Source organism: Pogona vitticeps, chromosome 3, assembly GCF_051106095.1.
Source record: "Pogona vitticeps strain Pit_001003342236 chromosome 3, PviZW2.1, whole genome shotgun sequence".
Taxonomy (NCBI): domain Eukaryota; kingdom Metazoa; phylum Chordata; class Lepidosauria; order Squamata; family Agamidae; genus Pogona; species Pogona vitticeps.
The window spans coordinates 229451915-229469871 of NC_135785.1; the positions used below are offsets into that span (position 1 = coordinate 229451915).

The 17957-nt window shown below is 40.3% G+C and overlaps 1 protein-coding gene across 2 annotated transcripts in view; it reads left to right on the forward strand.

The window, feature by feature from the left end:
- IMPG2 (interphotoreceptor matrix proteoglycan 2) overlaps positions 1 to 17957 on the forward strand; it is a 77749-nt gene that overhangs the window by 3601 nt on the left and 56191 nt on the right. For both annotated transcript variants that reach the window (XR_012085037.2, XM_072993882.2), the window contains exon 3: positions 8297 to 8463. Coding sequence is in view for 1 of the 2 variants with exons in the window: in XM_072993882.2 (XP_072849983.2) it covers positions 8297 to 8463 (167 nt within the window). In the remaining variant the exon portion in view is untranslated. The remainder of the gene's footprint in view (positions 1 to 8296; positions 8464 to 17957) is intronic.

Below are 17957 nucleotides of genomic sequence, written 5' to 3' on the forward strand. Positions count from 1 at the left end.
AGAACCCACAAAATCACAGGTAAAAAACCAAGAACATTCAAAATGCTCAGATTAAAGTAAGAGCCAATATGAGCATGTGGGTGGAGGTTTAAGATTAACATATCTTTGTGGCTGCTGGAGAGTTAACTGATCTGTAGGTACTAGGTGATGAAGTTGTTGCTCAAGTATATAGAAGATCAGGAGCCATAGGAACTGGCATTTGCAAAAGTGAGTAATTAGTGGGTGTGATCACAGTTAAGAAAAAAGTTCCTTCTCCTTCCCTGTACACTTTTGGCTAGAATACTCTAGTTGCGAATTACTGTGCTAAAGTAAGTCAGAACTAGAGTAGGGCCATTTGAATCAATGGAACTTGTATAGAAGTTGTCTCATCAAATTTTCACTGATTCAGTGGGCCTACTCTAATGCAACTTACAGTGCTAAACAATAAGATTTCAGCCATTGTGTGTCATGTCCAGTCTTTTGCCAGTTTATGAAACAGAGAACTGGAATATCCACAACAGAAGGTTTCCTAGTCTCTGATGGCCTCCAGCAAAGGATAGTCTTCTCCTTGATTTTGTAATTAGTTCTGCGCTACCTAAATTGTACCTGAGACCTGATGGTTTCAGATATACTTTAGAATTCTAGATGGATGGAGTCTTTTCAGCCCAGAGGCTGAATTCCAATTTGACAAGGATTATGACAGAAAGCATTCCAGCATTGGGCAAGATTTAAGGGCATGAAACTCCATTGTTTACAATGCAAGCCTTAGTGCAACATTCCACCTTCTTGTGGGGTGCAAGGAGATTCTGTGGGGCAAAGACGCTTAATTTTGCTGATTAATATACCTTTGAGAATAACCAATTCCCTTTTTAAATTAGCAATTGTAGAACAAAGGTTTTTGAGAGAGAATGAGAGGGAGGCTCCTCGGAGTTCTTCTTCAGTCACCCATGTCTGTATAGCTTTAAAAGAGTATAGTTTGCCTGAGTCAATATACTACTCGTTGCTGTACATGGTTCAAGCCTTAAGAAGTACAAATGAGATTATGTCTGGATTAAATCTGAGCACTGCTCATTTACACAAATGAACAAGCAAGCTACCCAATCCCCTAGCATGCATCCAGTCCTTGTCATGTGCTGCTCCTCCAGTTAACCTAGCAAATCCCTTTCTGTAGAAATGAGATGTAATAAGCTAAATCACTCTTACTGTTTGGAAAGACAAAGAGGTCCCGAACACTAAACTCAATGCCAAATAGTGAACAAGGAAAAAAAGAATGTCTCTTGCTAAAGAGCAGTAATACAGAGTCTTGTGAGAGTTTGAATCCTGTACTTTCAAAAAGGGAGTGGAATAAAGCATTAAATAGAAAGAAGAGCAGTTCGCAACACAAAACTCAGTTTTTGCAGTAGGTCTGCTTAAGGAAGGTCAAAATAATAGGTAACAATACAGTGCAGGCATTGGGAAGGGAGTCCCTGTTGATTATTAATGATGATTCTCACGGCTAATCGGTGTTTGTGACAGTGGCAGAACCACATCTTGTACTCCAAATTGCAAGGGCCTCACTTGGTAGGGCAAGACCCATGTTCTTTTGGGGGCAGAGGTTATTCCCAGTACTGGGAATATGCAATAAATATAATATAAAATTGTATAGTAGTACAGATAAGCAACAACTGCACATTTATTGACTAATGCACTGATTGTAGTAACTGTTCTGTATGCTATGCAAATCCCTTCAGTAGCAGATGGACAGCAGAGTTTAGGCTATTTATCGCTGCTTAATGGGACCAATTCATAGTTACTTGGCTTGCAGAAAGTTAATTTTGCTTTTGATTATTTTGGGTTTTTATGCTGTTGGAAATCCAGGTTTTACAAAGGAATCCCATTCTAATAATTCTATCATCGTCGTTTAGTCATTTAGTCGTGTCCCACTCTTCATGACCCCATGGACCAGAGCAGGCCAGGCCCTCCTGTCTTCCACTGCCTCCCAGAGTTTGGTCAAATTCATGTTGGTAGCTTCGGTGACACTGTCCAACCATCTCGTCCTCTGTCAGCCCCTTCTCTTCTTGCCTTCACACTTTCTCAACATCAGGGTCTTTTCCAGGGAGTCTTCTCATGAAATGGCCAAAGTACTGGAGCCTCAGCTTCAGGATCTGTCCTTCCAGTGAGCACTAAGGGTTGATTTCCTTCAAAATGGATTGGTTTGTTCTCCTTGCAGTCCAGGGGACTCTCAAGAATCTCCTCCAGCGCCACAATTCAAAAGCATCAATTCTTTGGCGGTCAGCCTTCTTTATGGTCCAGCTCTCACTTCCATACATCACTACAGGAAAAACCATAGCTTTGACTATTTGGACCGTTGTTGGCAAGGTGATGTCTCTGCTTTTTAACATGCTGTCTAGGTTTTTCATCACTTTCCTCCCAAGAAGTAGGTGTCTTTTAATTTAGTGGCTGCTCTCACCATCCGCATTGATCATGGAGGCCAAGAAAGTAAAATCTGTCACTGCCTCCAAATCTTCCCCTTCTATTTGCCAGGAGGTGATGGGTCTAGTGGCCATGATCTTAGTTTTTTTGATGTTGAGCTTCAGACCATTTTTTGTGCTCTCCTCTTTCACCTTCATTAAGAGGTTTTTTAATTCCTCCTTACTTTCTTTAGAGAGTGGTATCATCTGCATATCTGAGGTCGTTGATATTTCTTCCGGCACTCTTAATTCCAGCTTGGCATCCATCCAGTCCAGCCTTTCACATGATGTATTCTGCATATAAGTTAAATAAGCAGGGGGACAATATACAGCCTTGTCGTACTCCTTTCCCAATTTTGAACCAATCACTTGTTCCATATCCAGTTCTAACTGTTGCTTCCTGTCCTACATATAGATTTCTTAGGAGATAAATAAGGTGGTCAGGGACTCCCATTTCTTTAAGAACTTGCCATAGTTTATTGTGGTCCACACAGTCAAAGGCGTTTGCATAGTCAGTTTGGAAATTATAGGTCTCCAAACATATGGTAGCTGCAAAATCTCTCTTTTCGACAAATTTAGGATTATTAACCAAGTAGGATGGAATTCTTTTCAGTCATTCAATTTTCACAACGGACGGTTGCATGAGTGGAACTGCAGCTCTGCAGCTTGTGCAAAGGGAGTAACTCCTTGTGCAAGCAGAAGGCCCATGATTAATTGGCATGCTTTATGATCTCTGCCTGTGCAACGGAAACTGGCAGCACTCGGGCACAGCATTATGTTCTGCTTCCAGTCACCAAGATAACCCACCCATTCCAGTGATCTCATTCTCTGATCCCATTGATCAGGAAGAGGAAGTGTAAAGCTCCACATACACTCCATATTTAGAGTGCAATGTGGATGGATTTAAGCATGCACTATGGGTGGCTGTGGTCCTGGCAGGGAAGCCACAACCCACCTTTTAAGAACTAAGGGTAGAAAATAAATAGATTGCTCAGGGTTGGAATTGCATGGGAGTCAGTAGCTAGAAGAGCAGGATGCATGATTGGTTTCTTCCTCTGCATTTTTTTAAGCTTTACGGAGAATATATACAAGCTAGATTCCATCAGATTCATTAACATTCATTGGAGCCGACCAGAAAGTCCACCCAAATGTATTGGACTCCATCTTCTTATGCAAACACCGTAGTAAAGCTTCATGCTTTATTTCAAGAATTTTTAATGCTATCTGATTTGTATCTAATGTTTGACTACAAAATTCACATAATTTGAAGAAAATCCTGATTCTCCTCAGCAGACCGCTTGTGTTCATGTTTAGTCTAAAAGTGCCCTTGTGATGGAACAGGTTGAATTTTTCATGGTACAATCCAGTCCTCATAGGGCTAGTATTCACTGACAATGTGATGTTATATATAATGATTCAAAATTAGTCCCACAGGGTTCAGTTCAGGGTTCCCTTACTCTAAGGAAAGCTGGTGGAGGATATAAATGTCCTGCATGCAAGTATACAAGAAGTAAAATGCTTTTCTACTTTAAAAGAGGACACTTTGAAGCACATTCTGAAGCTTCAGTGTGAGATAAATAAGAATCTCTCATTTTTTTGACATATTAAGTATGCCTGAAAAATTTTCTATTGACAACATAATACATTCTTATATGTACTGAAAGCTTGTAACCTCAGTTCTTGTGGATTTGGCCAACACAGCAGAAGGTGCACTGACTTCCCAAAGCTTTATCCTTTCTGTGCAAGGGAGGCCTTACCTTCCTAAGTTCATGTTTGGTTAATGCAATAAGAACCTACAGATGGTGCTGAGCTTTTGTGAGTGGGCTCAGTAGGGTGGCTGTCACACTAACGAACTGGAAGCACAGATATTAAATCCCTAAGCTAACAGGAGCTGATTGAGGCAGTTAGAGGAAGGAACAGCTTGAATACGACAGCCTTGCTTAATTCATTTTAAAAAATGAAGCATTCATTGTAACGAGATGGGCTGAAACACATCACAACCACGATGACTAGGAGCTGAAGACCTTAATAAAACAACAGGGGTCCTTAGCAAGAAAACTACTTTGTGTTTAAAGTAAATTACCTTTAATCAACATTTGCAATTACTCAAAGCTTCTAAGTAGCCAGCCCACTGTCTGTTTGTATTGGAAAAAATTACTAGAAGTGGTAACGGCCCTTACAGAAACATATTTACTAGAAGTTGTCATACAGTTGTGTAGTTGTCTATGCATCTCCCCATCACCATGCAATCTATTTATTTAGGAGCCTAGCAAATCAATGCACTACTTAAGAGAGGCAGTCTTTCCTATGACAGCAGAGCTGTCATTTCCTCTGAACTATTATAGTATTCAGCGTCTAGCATGCTTTGGAACATTGCAAGTAAGAAAGTAAGGCTTCATTGCAAGAAGACTACTGTTTAAAAGTGGACAAGAAAGGAAAAAAATGAGTAAAGAAAACAAAGACAACAAGAAAATCACAACAAAACAAGGAGATGATCCAGTCACTTACTGCATCTTTCTCTTCCATATCAGCCTTTCCATAGCAAGCAACAACTTTTTTAAAAAGTCTATAAGCTTTTGGTAACTGACACATTGCTGAGGAAGTGCTGCACTTTTCCCTATTTTCTATGGGGAGTGCTGCACTTTTCCCTATTTTCTCTGATGTTCTTTTAAAAGGCTTTTAAATTGTTTTAATTTACTGATTGTTTTATTACTGTATTCTGTTTAAAGGTGTTTTCCTGTTATCACTGCTCATGTTGTTCACTTGACCTGTTTCCCAGTATTGTTCTCAGCGGCTTTCAGTGCCAGCATTGAGAGAAAGATGTCAGAGAAGACCAGATCAGATCCTCCTTTCTACCTGAACTAACTGCCTTGTGCCAGCAAATTAAGTTGCATATTAATTACCATATTTATTAAATTAGATTTATTTCGGAAACTTTTATTGTGGAACAGTTCCATGTGATAAAACCCTGAACCCACTATCGTTGTCAGGGGCCTAGATGCCATTTTATCACACCGCTTTTTTTCAATTATAGAAATATGCCAGTGTCCGCTGTGTTTAGTTGTTCAGTCGTGTCCGACTCTTCGTGACCCCATGGACCAGAGCACGCCAGGCCCTCCTGTCTTCTACTGCCTCCCGGAGTTGTGTCAGGTTCATGTTGGTTGCTTCGCAGACACTGTCCAGCCATCTCATCCTCGGTCGTCCCCTTCTCCTCTTGCCGTCACACCTTCCTAACATCAGGGTTTTTTCCAAGGACTCTTTTCTTCTCATGAGATGGCCAAAGTACTGGAGCCTCAGCTTCAGGATCTGTCCTTCCAGTGAGCACTCAGGGTTGATTTCCTTTAGAACTGATAGGTTTGTTCTCCTTGCAGTCCAGGGGATTCTCAAGAGCCTCCTCCAGCACCACAATTCAAAGGCATCAATTCTTCAGCGGTCTGCTTTCTTTATGGTCCAGCTCTCACTTCCATACATCTCAACAGGAAAAACCATATCTTTGACTATTCGGACTTTCGTTGGCAAGGTGATATCTCTCCTTTTTAAGATGCTGTCAAGATTTGTCATCGCTTTCCTCCCAAGAAGCAGGCGTCTTTTAATTTCGGGGCTGCTGTCTCCATCTGCAGTGATCATGGAGCCTAGGAAGATAAAATCTGACACTGCCTCCATATCTTCCCCTTCTATTTCCCAGGAGGTGATGGGACCAGTGGCCATGATCTTAGTTTTTTGGATGCTGAGTTTCAGACCGTTTTTTCCACTCTCCTCTTTCACCCTCATTACAAGGTTCTTTAATTCCTCCTCACTTTCTGCCATCAGAGTGGTATCATCTGCATATCGGAGGTTGTTGATATTTCTTCCAGCAATCTTAATTCCAGCTTGGGATTCCTCCAGTCCAGCCTTCCACATGATGTATTCTGCATATAAGTTAAATAAGCAGGGAGACAATATACAGCCTTGCCATACTCCTTTCCCAATTTTGAACCACTCAATTGTTCCATGACCAGTTCTGACTGTTGCTTCCTGTCCCACATATAGGTTTCTCAGGAGATAGATAAGGTGGTCAGGTACTCCCATTTCTTTAAGAACTTGCCATAGTTTGCTGTGGTCCACACAGTCAAAGGCTTTCGCACAGTCAATGAAGCAGAAGTAGATATTTTTCTGGAACTCTCTGGCTTTCTCCATAATCCAGCGCAAGTTAGCAATTTGGTCTCGAGTTCCTCTGCCTCTTCGGAATCCAGCTTGTACTTCTGGGAGTTTTCGGTCCACATACTGCTGAAGCCTACCTTGGAGTGTCCGCTACAGAACCAAATATAAGTACTGCCAGGTGGGGAAAAACAACAGTGCTTGGAAATGGCACTACTTTATTTGCTAAGGTGAGCAGGTGCAAAATCCTACGCTTGCAGGAGTTGTCTAGAACACTGGTTCTCAAACTGGGGTCCCCAGATGCTCTTGGACTGCAACTCCCAGAAATCCTGGCCAGCACAGCAAGTGGTGAAGGCTTCTGGGAATTGCAGTCCAAGAACATCTAAGGAGCCCAGTTTGAGAATCACTGGTCTGGAACACATTGACTAAAATCCTATTAGTGGGGCTATGCTTCACAACCTGGATGATGTCATCAGGCAGCTGTTTTGGAGCAATTAAAAACTTACTTCCTTCCCACCCAAAGTCTTCCCAGAATGTAGGGTATTGGAATGGAAGAGGGGGACTAGGAAGTTTTTATTTGCCTCTAAATGACCATGGGGCTGGTGACATCATTCAAGTTGTGCAGCATAGCTCCACGGATAGGATTTTAGCCAGTGCCTTCTGGGCAGCTCCTACAGTACAAGCACAGCTCCTACAAAGACAGCCACCACTGGTCCTTGTACTGCTGAGATGGCGACTATCTGGCTTTAGATCATTCCTCACCACATTTTATAGCTTCTGAAATCTTCCCCAGGATGAAGGAGATCTCTAGGATCACTAGAACCAAAGCAGGGAGGACTAGGAATTTTTTAAATTGCCATGAAACAGCTTCAGCATAGCTGCAGCTGACAACATCATCCAAGTGGCATGGCGTAAGTTGTGCAACAGGATTTCAGACAACATCTTTGGAGGAGCAGCATTTCTCCTTGCCTCACCGAGTCAGCACCTATATACAGGCTCCCTCATTGTTTGGGGTGACCAGTAAGCTAGTAGTTACATGTAAAGAACAGTATGTAACACAAATGTTTTATCTGTATAATGAACAGCAATCATACACCATTGGCTGAGGTAAGCCCCTCTCCTGTGAGGTGAGGCCTGGATCAGTTGCCCCTGAAACTTCCTTCACCATAGTAGGGTTTGTTTGCATCATCTCTTCAACTGCCAGGACTATCCTGATCCTATTTGGCTGTACTAGCAACCAAGGAAAATCTGTTCATTTAGGCCTGGACGAATATAACATTTATTTCAACAAAATGCATTTTGTTCCAGCAGATTTAAGGGAAAACATTTATTTCTTAAAGGCATTTTTGTGTAGTGATGTTTTTCATCTCCAAAATTGCCACCTGCTCATACAATAATACCTCCCTGAAAATGAGGATGATAAAAGTGAAGTAATATGATGTTAAGTTGAAGTAATATCAGATGCTGGAGATAGACAACACAGGGTTATGTCTTTTATCTCTGCTTGTCCCTGCTCCCTCCCTCACCCCCACAGCATCGAAAGCTTGCTTTTTGTCCACAATTCTCAGCATTCTCCAACCAGCATGACCAGTTATTTTTTTAATCCCTTTTTACTGTGGATGCCAAACTAGATGGAGAATCGATCTCATTTTCCAGGGCACCTCTTATTCTTGTGTATCTCCAGTGGGGGAAAAATCATAATAACATTTTTTATATTTCTTCTCTCCAAGTGTGCCAGGAGGCAGTATGGGAAGTCTTCAAAACTTTCTGGGATAGGCTTCCTGGACATGAAGAATACCAGAAGTGGCTCAACTTATGTGAGGAAGAAACTATGAGTATATTTGAGATGGGCACCAACTTCAGTCAGTCTGAGGAGCATCAAAGCCTCATAACAAAGGTAAAGAAAACAGGTTTTAAAATATTTCACCCAGAGCTGATTCACTAGTACGAAAGATCAAAACATTGTTCTCCATCCTGGGAGCTGTTTTAGTTCAGAGGGCCTCTGTTGCAGGTAATTTGTGTATAGGAATACAGCCTTAATTACAATGATGCTCCCTTCCCTGATGTATTATGGGATCTTTCCCCTAAATGTTTTGCTTCATAGCTGCCATCATCAAGCATCCCCGGATTAATACTTCTAGTCCTCAAAGAGCAGTCCAAGCACACAGGACTGAAATTTATGACTTGGTCTTGATCACTTCTAGCATCGATTCCATGCTTGTTATTTTCCACTGATTTTCCTTTGCTTCACTGGTTCCATGAGCCACTTGTTTGGGACGCTCTGTTATGTTGATCCAGAAATAATTAAAGGCATTCCAGTGTTGTTTGGCTTTTTGGATTAAATTCCAAAATTGATACTTCTCTGATATTTGTTGCCATTCTGATAAGTTGTATTTGCATAGTGCTGTTTTTAGTTATTTGGGCATCAATTTACTGTATATAAAAACACTGTTCTGCATTGCTTTGCAAGTGTCAACTGGAAAGTGGTTAAAAATAACTGCAAATGTACATTAACTGCAAATACAATTCAGTTCCAGTCACCAGAACATGGCCAAATGATGAATGTCAAAAACGTAGGGTAAAACTTTCAAGTTGGTTTGAATCCTCTGGAGTCAATTTGTCCTCAAAGCACCACACCTTTAGACTGTAAACCTGCTTTCAGATTCTTGGATAGTAATTGGATTGGTTTATGAGGAAAAGAGACAAATTGGTTTACAGATTGTTGATCCTGGCATTTGAACAGAGAATTGGTCTTAATGGATGTTTTTACGGTCACTTCCAAATCTGATTCCACAGTGCTGTTTATTATTCCCCTCCCCCTGCCTTTCTACATTAGTGCTGAAAAATCAACATTTTCCTATGTGCTTTGTGTGCCAAGGAGGTATAGGAAAAGTAACTAACTTCCCAGTCAGCAGATTAGTTGTTCTTTTCTGAGAAATAATCTTACAACATCCAGCTGTTATCTGTTAGTCTCAAACATGGTTTTGTAAAGTGATAGGGTGATGGAGTGGGCAATTTACCAAATGCTGAAAGTCTAAAAGGCCTACTAAGGAATTTGTACTATAAAGCTGTGTTGAGAAATTCTCCACCAAGTCTGTCCAAATCCATTCTTCTGGCTGTGCTCTCTTCAGCAAGCACAGAAAGTACTATTATGGAGCAGATCACTGGTTGATCACACATGGTACTGATGTGGAATAAGACCTGCACATAATTAAGGACCCGAAGAGATGAGAAGGGAAGACTGATGTATTTTTAAAATGGTAATATTTAGTGGTGTGTTACATTATTCTACCAGTGCATGAGGCCTGGAGGGACTGGAATGAAGGATCACACAGACAAATATCTATTACTAAAGAACTCAGGGGTACTGTTTTAGATATAATTAGCTATTATTATTACAATGCTTTGTTAGCTTTTAAGGGAGGATGACACATGTACCCTATTGGTACCTTCAGAACTCTCAGCGGCTTTTGATACAATCAACCATGGTATCCTCCTGGACAGGTTCATGGACTTTGGGATTGGGGGCCTAGCATTGAGGTGGCTCCGAATCTTCCTAGAGGACTGTATCCAGAAAGTTCAGCTAGGGGAAGAGGTGTCGGTACTCTGCACCCTAAGGTATAGTGTTCCTCAGGGATTGGCATTATCCTTGATGCTATTCAACATCTATGTGACACCATTAGTCGAGGTCACCAGGACATCTGGAGTAAGGTGTTATCAGTATGCTGATGACATGCAACTCTATCTCTCCATCACCACCTCCATAGTGGATGCCGTCCAGGCACTTGAGCATTGCCTGGCTTGGGCTGGAATGGACCAGGGCTAATAGACTCAAACTGAACCTAGACAATACAGAGATTTTGCTCCGGGGGGGGGACTTCTGATAGGTTGGGGGGGATGGTCCCTAGGCTGGATGGCATTGCACTCCCATTTAGGGGCCAAGTGCGCAACTTGGTCATTCTTGTGGATCCGGCTCTTTCTTGGGAGTCCCAGATTGCAGCTGTTTCCAAGTCAGCCTTCAACCAGCTTAGGCCAATTGCCCAGCTCCACTCCTACCTAGATGAGGACTCCCTCAGGACTTTGGTGCCAGCTCTGGTCATCTCCCAGATCGACTACTGCAATGATCTCTACGTTGGGCTTCCCTTGAGCCTGATATGGAGACTTCAGCAGGTCAGACTGGTGGTGGGTGTGAGTAAATTTGACAGTTTGGGCCTATGTTGCTTGTTGGAGTGTCTTTCCTTATTGTCATCTGTCTGACTCACAAGATGATCCCAGTCAAGGATCTTCCAGGTGGCCACCCCAAGGGAAGCCCATAAATGTTCTACAAGATATAGGGCCTTCTTTGTGGTGGCTCCAACCTTATGGAACCAGCTGCTGGAGGAACTCCACCTAGGCCCCTCCCTGTTGATATTTAGGAGGCAGTTAAAGACACTGCTTTTCAGGGAGGCTTTCCACACCAACCCTAGCTGATCTCCTTCCCCTCTACTTTTGTCATCTGCTCTGATTTTGATTACTCTGTGCCATCTGCTTTTAATGCTTTGATCCTTATTTTTTTTTTTTTTTGTTTGCACTGTATTTGTTGTAACTGCCCAGAGTAGTGTCTTGGCACAAATGGGAACAGGATCCTTTTTTTTTTTTTTTGCATTGTATTTGTTGTAACTGCCCAGAGTAGTGTCTTGGCACTAATGGGAGCAGGATATAAACTGAAGAAATAAAATAAATAAATAAATATCCATATAAAGATGTTAGGATGGCACAACACATTGGCATTGTTGGGATGAGTAGGTGCAAACTTAATGCACTAAGATATATATGTACTTGTGAACCCCAACATAGTCCTATTTCTACTGCTTCATCCTTACTCCATTTAAGTGATGAAACTCACCAGGAAGCTGTAGTTAACCATAACTTCCTGTTTCATGCCTTAAACCTTAGTTCCTTATTTGTGTATAACAGAAAACTGCGGTTAACTATGTCTTGCTGGCTTGTTCCCTAGTCCATGCAAAGGGAGGAGAAAAGGGTTTGCATTCAGGTATAAATATGTTGTTTGTATCCAAGATTTGCTTTTCTGATCCAAGTCTTAAAAACACAGTACTGACATTGTTAGACACTGCTGACATCAGGAGTGCACAGACTGTGCTCCCTACTCCATTTCTTGACTACTCCCAGTACAGCCCTGTCCTTTCTTACAGAGGCCAGATGGTGAGAAGGTACAAGTCCAGTGCTGCTGTTGGTGGCAAAAGAAAAAAGAAAAAGTGTGCTACTTATATACTGCCCCATTGCGCTTAAAGTATTCTCTTGGCAATTTACAATTTAATTATGCAGACTACACATTGTCCCCCAGCAAGCTGGGCACTCAATTTACCAATCTCAGAGGGATGGAAGGCTGAGTGAACCTCAAGCTGGCTACCTGGGATTGAATTTGGGTTGTGAGCAGAGTTTTGGCTGCAATATTGCTGTTTAACTGCTGCACAATGAGGCTTAATAAACCCCATACCCATTTCTTAGTTTCTCATTTTTCTGCTATGGAGACCACTGGAGTGGGAAGGGGGAAGCGGAACAGTGAGTCTGTACACTTGTACACACATATGTGCAGTCCCTTGCCCACCCCACTACACTATATGGTCTTTGTTGACAAAAAAATTATGCAAAATTTCATCTTGTCATAATTATGCACTTGTTTTCTTGCTTCTCCTCCAACAGAAGCAAATGGCATGGACTGGAAGTAGATAAACACACTGGCCTAAGGAACATTAAACAGGATGTTTTCAGAAGGGGATGGGTGGAAGTATGGTGGGACAATTCAATACAAGGTTGCTAGTAGTGATCCTACATTTTTTTGATTTGCATAGTTCTGCGCTCTGATGAGCTGAGCATAGGCATCTCAGAACTCCACAGTAACAAAATGGATCTTGCTTTTCCCTTTCACTTCCATCCAGACATATGCTTTCTAGAGCATCGGTGTTCCTTACTGAAGAATGGCCATTCCTAGAACTAAATTGTCCCCTCCATATCTTTTCATTCAGAAACACGCTTAAAGGCTTTGAAACAGAGACCCAAACATTTCAGAAGTTTCTCCTTATAGCTTGATCTTGTCAGATTAGCATGTTAATTAGCTAATGAACTTTTCATATGACCTTGATTAATATTGCAGGACAGGAAATGATGCCACAAGCTAGAATAAGTGGTACTTACTAGTTTCATTCTTTTATAATTAGCAACGTATGTCATTGTCTTTTTTGTGTAATACACAGCCTTATTTTCTTGGAACACTTCACATATGATGGATTAATCTGCTTTAACTTTCAGTTCCTGTAATTTAGTATTATGCATTTAGAATTGGCTTAGATAGATTTGTTTACTAAAATCATTTGTTCATAGCCTTTCTGCCCAGAAGAGCTTTCAAAACTATGGAAAACGTTTTTATGTTTTGTTGGTAAATTCTGTCCAATTATCTCCTATGGTCTAAATATATGAATGTATGTTATTATTGCATATATGAGATTTCTATAGTATCATGCACGACAGGTTTACTAGTGAAGCCCACAATGTTTCCTGACAAAAACTTTAAAAATGACTTTACTGTATGGCTTTAATTTTAAGGAGTTGATGCTTATAATAAGATCATGATGATGGGAGGGTTTTTTTTTTCATAGTTTGATATAATGGATTGATAAGGCAGGGCTGATCGTACCATTCTGAGATTAACCATTGCAACATTTTCATTCTCAGTTCAAAGTTCCTATGCTAGCAAACATATCTAATCATGTAAGGGAAGAGATGCCTGAGCTCTGTTATTGGAGAAATTCCCCTGGTGACAATAGCCTAGTTTGCATATCAGAATAAGTCTGAAGTATGTGGGAACACTTGGCTTACTGTGGTTAAGCAGTATGCTGATACATGCTACGCAATCAGTCTTGCTGCTGGAACCACTAAGCAAACAGTAGACCTCTGGTCCTGGGTTTGCTTAGCATGAGGTCTGGCCGGAAACCTCTCAAACCGTTGAATGTCATTGAGCTCTCTAGGAACAACTTGGGGTAAATGTGCTGCTTATATATGTGCTGCTTCAGAGAGAACGCTGGCTTGTTGTTTCACAACAAGGTTATAACAAGTGGTTCCAAAAACAAAAGCTGGAAAAAATATGAATCACTCATACTAGAAGCAACCTTTTTTGTGCATCTCACACTGCTAACAGTAAATTATTATATTTCATATTTTTGAGAAGAAGTACTTCCATTGAATATTTGCATTTGAATGACATATTCTGTGATCGTTCAAGACATAGCCATTGGGAGAGGTCACCCAGAGCTTTGGAGTGCATTTTGGAGTACGTCTGGGTCCTGCAGCATTACTTGACCTCAATATTGGAATGGACTAATAGGCTGAACCTGAACCCAGATAAGATGAAGGTCTTGTTGAGCAGAGGCGGGGGTGGGGGGGGCTGGACAGGTTGGAGGGTAATCTCTCTAAATTGGATGGATTTGCCACTCTGAAGGAGGCAAATTAGGTTTCCACACTGAAGCTTCTTGGTAGTGGCCCCGTATCTTCGGAATTGTTTTCCAGTAGAGCTCCATCAAGTCCCCTCCCTCCCAGCTTCTTGGAGGTTATTAAAGACCACATTCTTTGCAGAAACCTTTAGAGATATTATCCTCCCACATTAATTATGAGCACTGTTTCACTTTGTCTGCCATCAGTGTGTTTGTTGGATTTGAGTTTGGTCTGATTTGGGGTAGTGGGAAGTTTATTTGGGCTTAGTGGTTTAATTGGGAGGATTATCTATATAATTGTTAACCACCCAGAGTAGTACATGGCACTAAATTGGACAACATACAAATTAACTAACTAACTAACTAACTAACTAACTAACAAATAAATACATAAATACCTAGGCATTAGCTTGCTTTATTTATTTATTTATTTATTTATTTATTTATTTATTTATTTATTTATTTATTTATTTATATCCCGCCTATCTGGTCATGTCAGGACCACTCTAGGCGGCTAACAACATTAAAAGATAATACAATAAATATACATATAAACAATTTTACATAACAGATAGCTAAGTATTGTCTAAGAGCATCAGATGTATGTCTAACAATACATTCACAGCATTTATTGTGAAAGAGCAATATGTGCCAATGGCTTTAATAATTCCCTTGTTTTGTTCGGAAGCAAGCAATTTCATACCATGGTATTTGCTAATTTATTATACTCACAAAACCTACCCCAGGAGATATTTCTGATTCTGTCCAGGTTGTTTCATGTACTCCATAAAAGCTACCTGCTCAGAGTCCTAAGTCCAGGCAGCAGGAGTGAATTTTTAATCCCCCAGTATCCAAGGTGACAGCACATTTACATTTGCCATCAAACCCAAACACTTCTGGTAAGTGTTATTTTAAGCCTGCTGGTCTTGACCAGGTCAACTGCCAAAGCTATTTAGAGAGAGAGAGAGAGAGAGAGAAATAGGGGGAAATAGTTTTTATACTGTTTAAATTTTGCTGTGCCCAGTTAAAAAACAACAGTGAGGCTATGAAGCAGGTGAATAGATAATTAATAAGTACAGTACTTACAAAATGCTTATGCCACATGTGTATGAAGCACTTTGTTTTTACTTTTTATCAAAGTGGGTTTAGTGGTGTCATCTGAAAGTGTGTGCAAAACACAGAAATGTGTCACAGTAATATCCATGTTTATGTAGGAATAAGATATTTTAAAGTCCCTTGTGTAGTTACCAAGTGGTCATCGTGTTCAGGCACATTTGAAAAAAAAAATACACTTCATTACAACATATGACAAAATCACATCATAACTTGTTCTGGTGCTGTCCCTCATATGCTCTCTCTTGTATAAACACCTAAATAATAAAAAGTCTCTTAAGATTCTTCTGAATCTGCCTGTATTCTATAGAATCTGTGGCTAATGGAAGGCTTTGTGGTAAATGTCCAATTTATTGCAGATAGTTTTTAAGACAACTGTTTTTCCTCAGTTCTGGTATTTTCTTAATGAGTTAAGTTTAGTACCTTAATTGTGACGCCATTAATTTTTGTAAAGTGGGATGTCTGTAACTAAATTAGTATTTAATAGCAGGGAAATTATATTTTATACGTTTTTAAACTGAGTTGGGAAAAGTTTACCCCTCCAAATATTGTTAGACTAACTCCCACTAACCCTATCCAACATAACCAATAGAAATAAATTCTGGGAATTGCAAAGCAAACCTCTGAAGCACCACACTTTATCCATCTCTACTTTAAAGCATGACTTAAATCACTCGGATGATACATTTTATTTCCTGCATCTTCAGTTACTTCTTATCATGGTTTCTAGTCTTCCACTATCAAAATATTCAACATTGCATTTCTGATTAGTACAACATTTTCCAACTGCTGAAGAGAATGTGAACTGGCAGTGTTGGAATTCTTGTTGGTTCATGAGATAGCTGAAGACAAAATTAGACATTATACACAATGGTTGAAATCCTGTTGACATAGCTATACCTACAGAAGGGTGATGATATCTTCAGCAGGGGAAGAGTTTAATTAATGAAAAACTTCCCCCTTCTTTCCTGCAGCTTGTCCAACTTGTGAATAATCTGTTTCATCTGGAAGCCGTGGGAGCTATGGGATGGAAGGAGGAAGTATTTCATTACCAAAAATCACCACTGCTGGATTATATTATAAATAGGAGATTTTCAGTAGTGAAAAGGGATTATTTACAAGTCAGAAAAGCCATGGGAGAGAAGGGGGAAGCCTTTAATCACTGAAGACTTCCCCATGCTAGTGACATCACTCTTCCAAAGGCACAGTTACACCAATAGGATTTTAGTTAGTTTATCACTCAGTGAGGCAATTTTTTAACTACTGAAAACATCTGAGAGCACAGCAGGAACCTTTCAGACCTCACATAATTTGCAAAGCTTGCTTTTGCTTTGTAATTGGTTTTCTGGATGTAAAAGGGGGAGTTCCTTGAAATCTGATTTTTCAAATGCAAGATTGCCTCAGCGGCCATCTCTCTAACACTAACATGTTCTCAGGTCTAATCACAGACTATATGTGACATTGTTTGTTGCTCTGACATGGGCTCCGCCCTGGAGCACTTCATTCTGCATGATTTAGCATTTCATACAAACTGATAAATGTGATAACATTGCTCTCTCAGACAGGAAGTTGTCATTTATAAAGTATCATTTCTGGTTTCCATCTCTTGCAGGCGTGGCCAAAATGTGTTCTGTTGGCTTCAAGTGAACCCCTGGGGGGCAGCAATTCTGGGTCTCTGTACTCCCCACCCCAATTTGGCCAGCGAACACATGGGAGTATTTTTCAGTTGGAAAGAAATTAAATGAAAAAATAGATAAGATAGTATATGGGAGCCCTTCATGATCCCTCATGAATGAGTGTAGTCCTGAGCCCTCTGGAATTTGCTCACCCCTAATCTATTAACACAGAAGTATTGTAAGGCATTTTCAGTAGAGTGGACCACACATTGGATTTGGCAAAGAAGCGGTATCTGTTGCACCGTTAGTAGAACCCTTTGTTATTTCTCTTATGTTGTAATTAATAGCCTGGATCCAAAAAACAATGCATATGTATATATTCTGGCTATAATTATGTTAATTATGTTGACCATATATCTGTCATGTCTTCAAAATATATTGCAGTTATTAATGCTGCTGCTGTTTGATTCCTTATTGGCGATGCTTACATTTGGTTTTGGTATTTAGCCTGATTGCCTGCTCCATTTCAAACTCTTTCAGGAAGCTGTGAAAGCCAACCAAAAGAGCCCCCATCTCTCATTAAATAAAACAGACTAAAATGTCATTAAAACAGAATGTCAGACATAGCCATCTTTCACTAACGTAATGCTGAGTTCTATGGTGTATAATGGTACATGTCAGAAGGCACAGTTCTTTGCTATTATTCCTATAAGGCTCCCACAATATATTCAGGATGGCCGGTCTTCCTTTCTATTTTTCTTCTTTTCTTGAAGAACGAATGCATTCAAGAACGACTGCCTGCCTGACGCCTTAATTTAAATCTATTGGTTTAATTAGTTTCCTTTCCAAGCAAACTAAACATTCCTGAATATAGTAAAGCACTTTTAAAAAATCCCTTAGGGTTATATGTCATTGTAACTGTAAAAAGCATACATCATTAGTAAAATACATCAATCCAGATACAGTATAGTGTTTAGACTTGAAATTTGAACATCTCTCAACAATTCTTTAAATTCTGAAAGAAATGACATTTTTAAAGAATGTAAACAATGATTTTTTATAGGGAAACAAAACGTGATTGTGGATGTCAATTGGTATGTGAAAACATTGCCTGCCACTGTCTGTTGAGCCACTGTTGTCACACACACCTCCATTATAGCTGCCTTTTTGTTTAA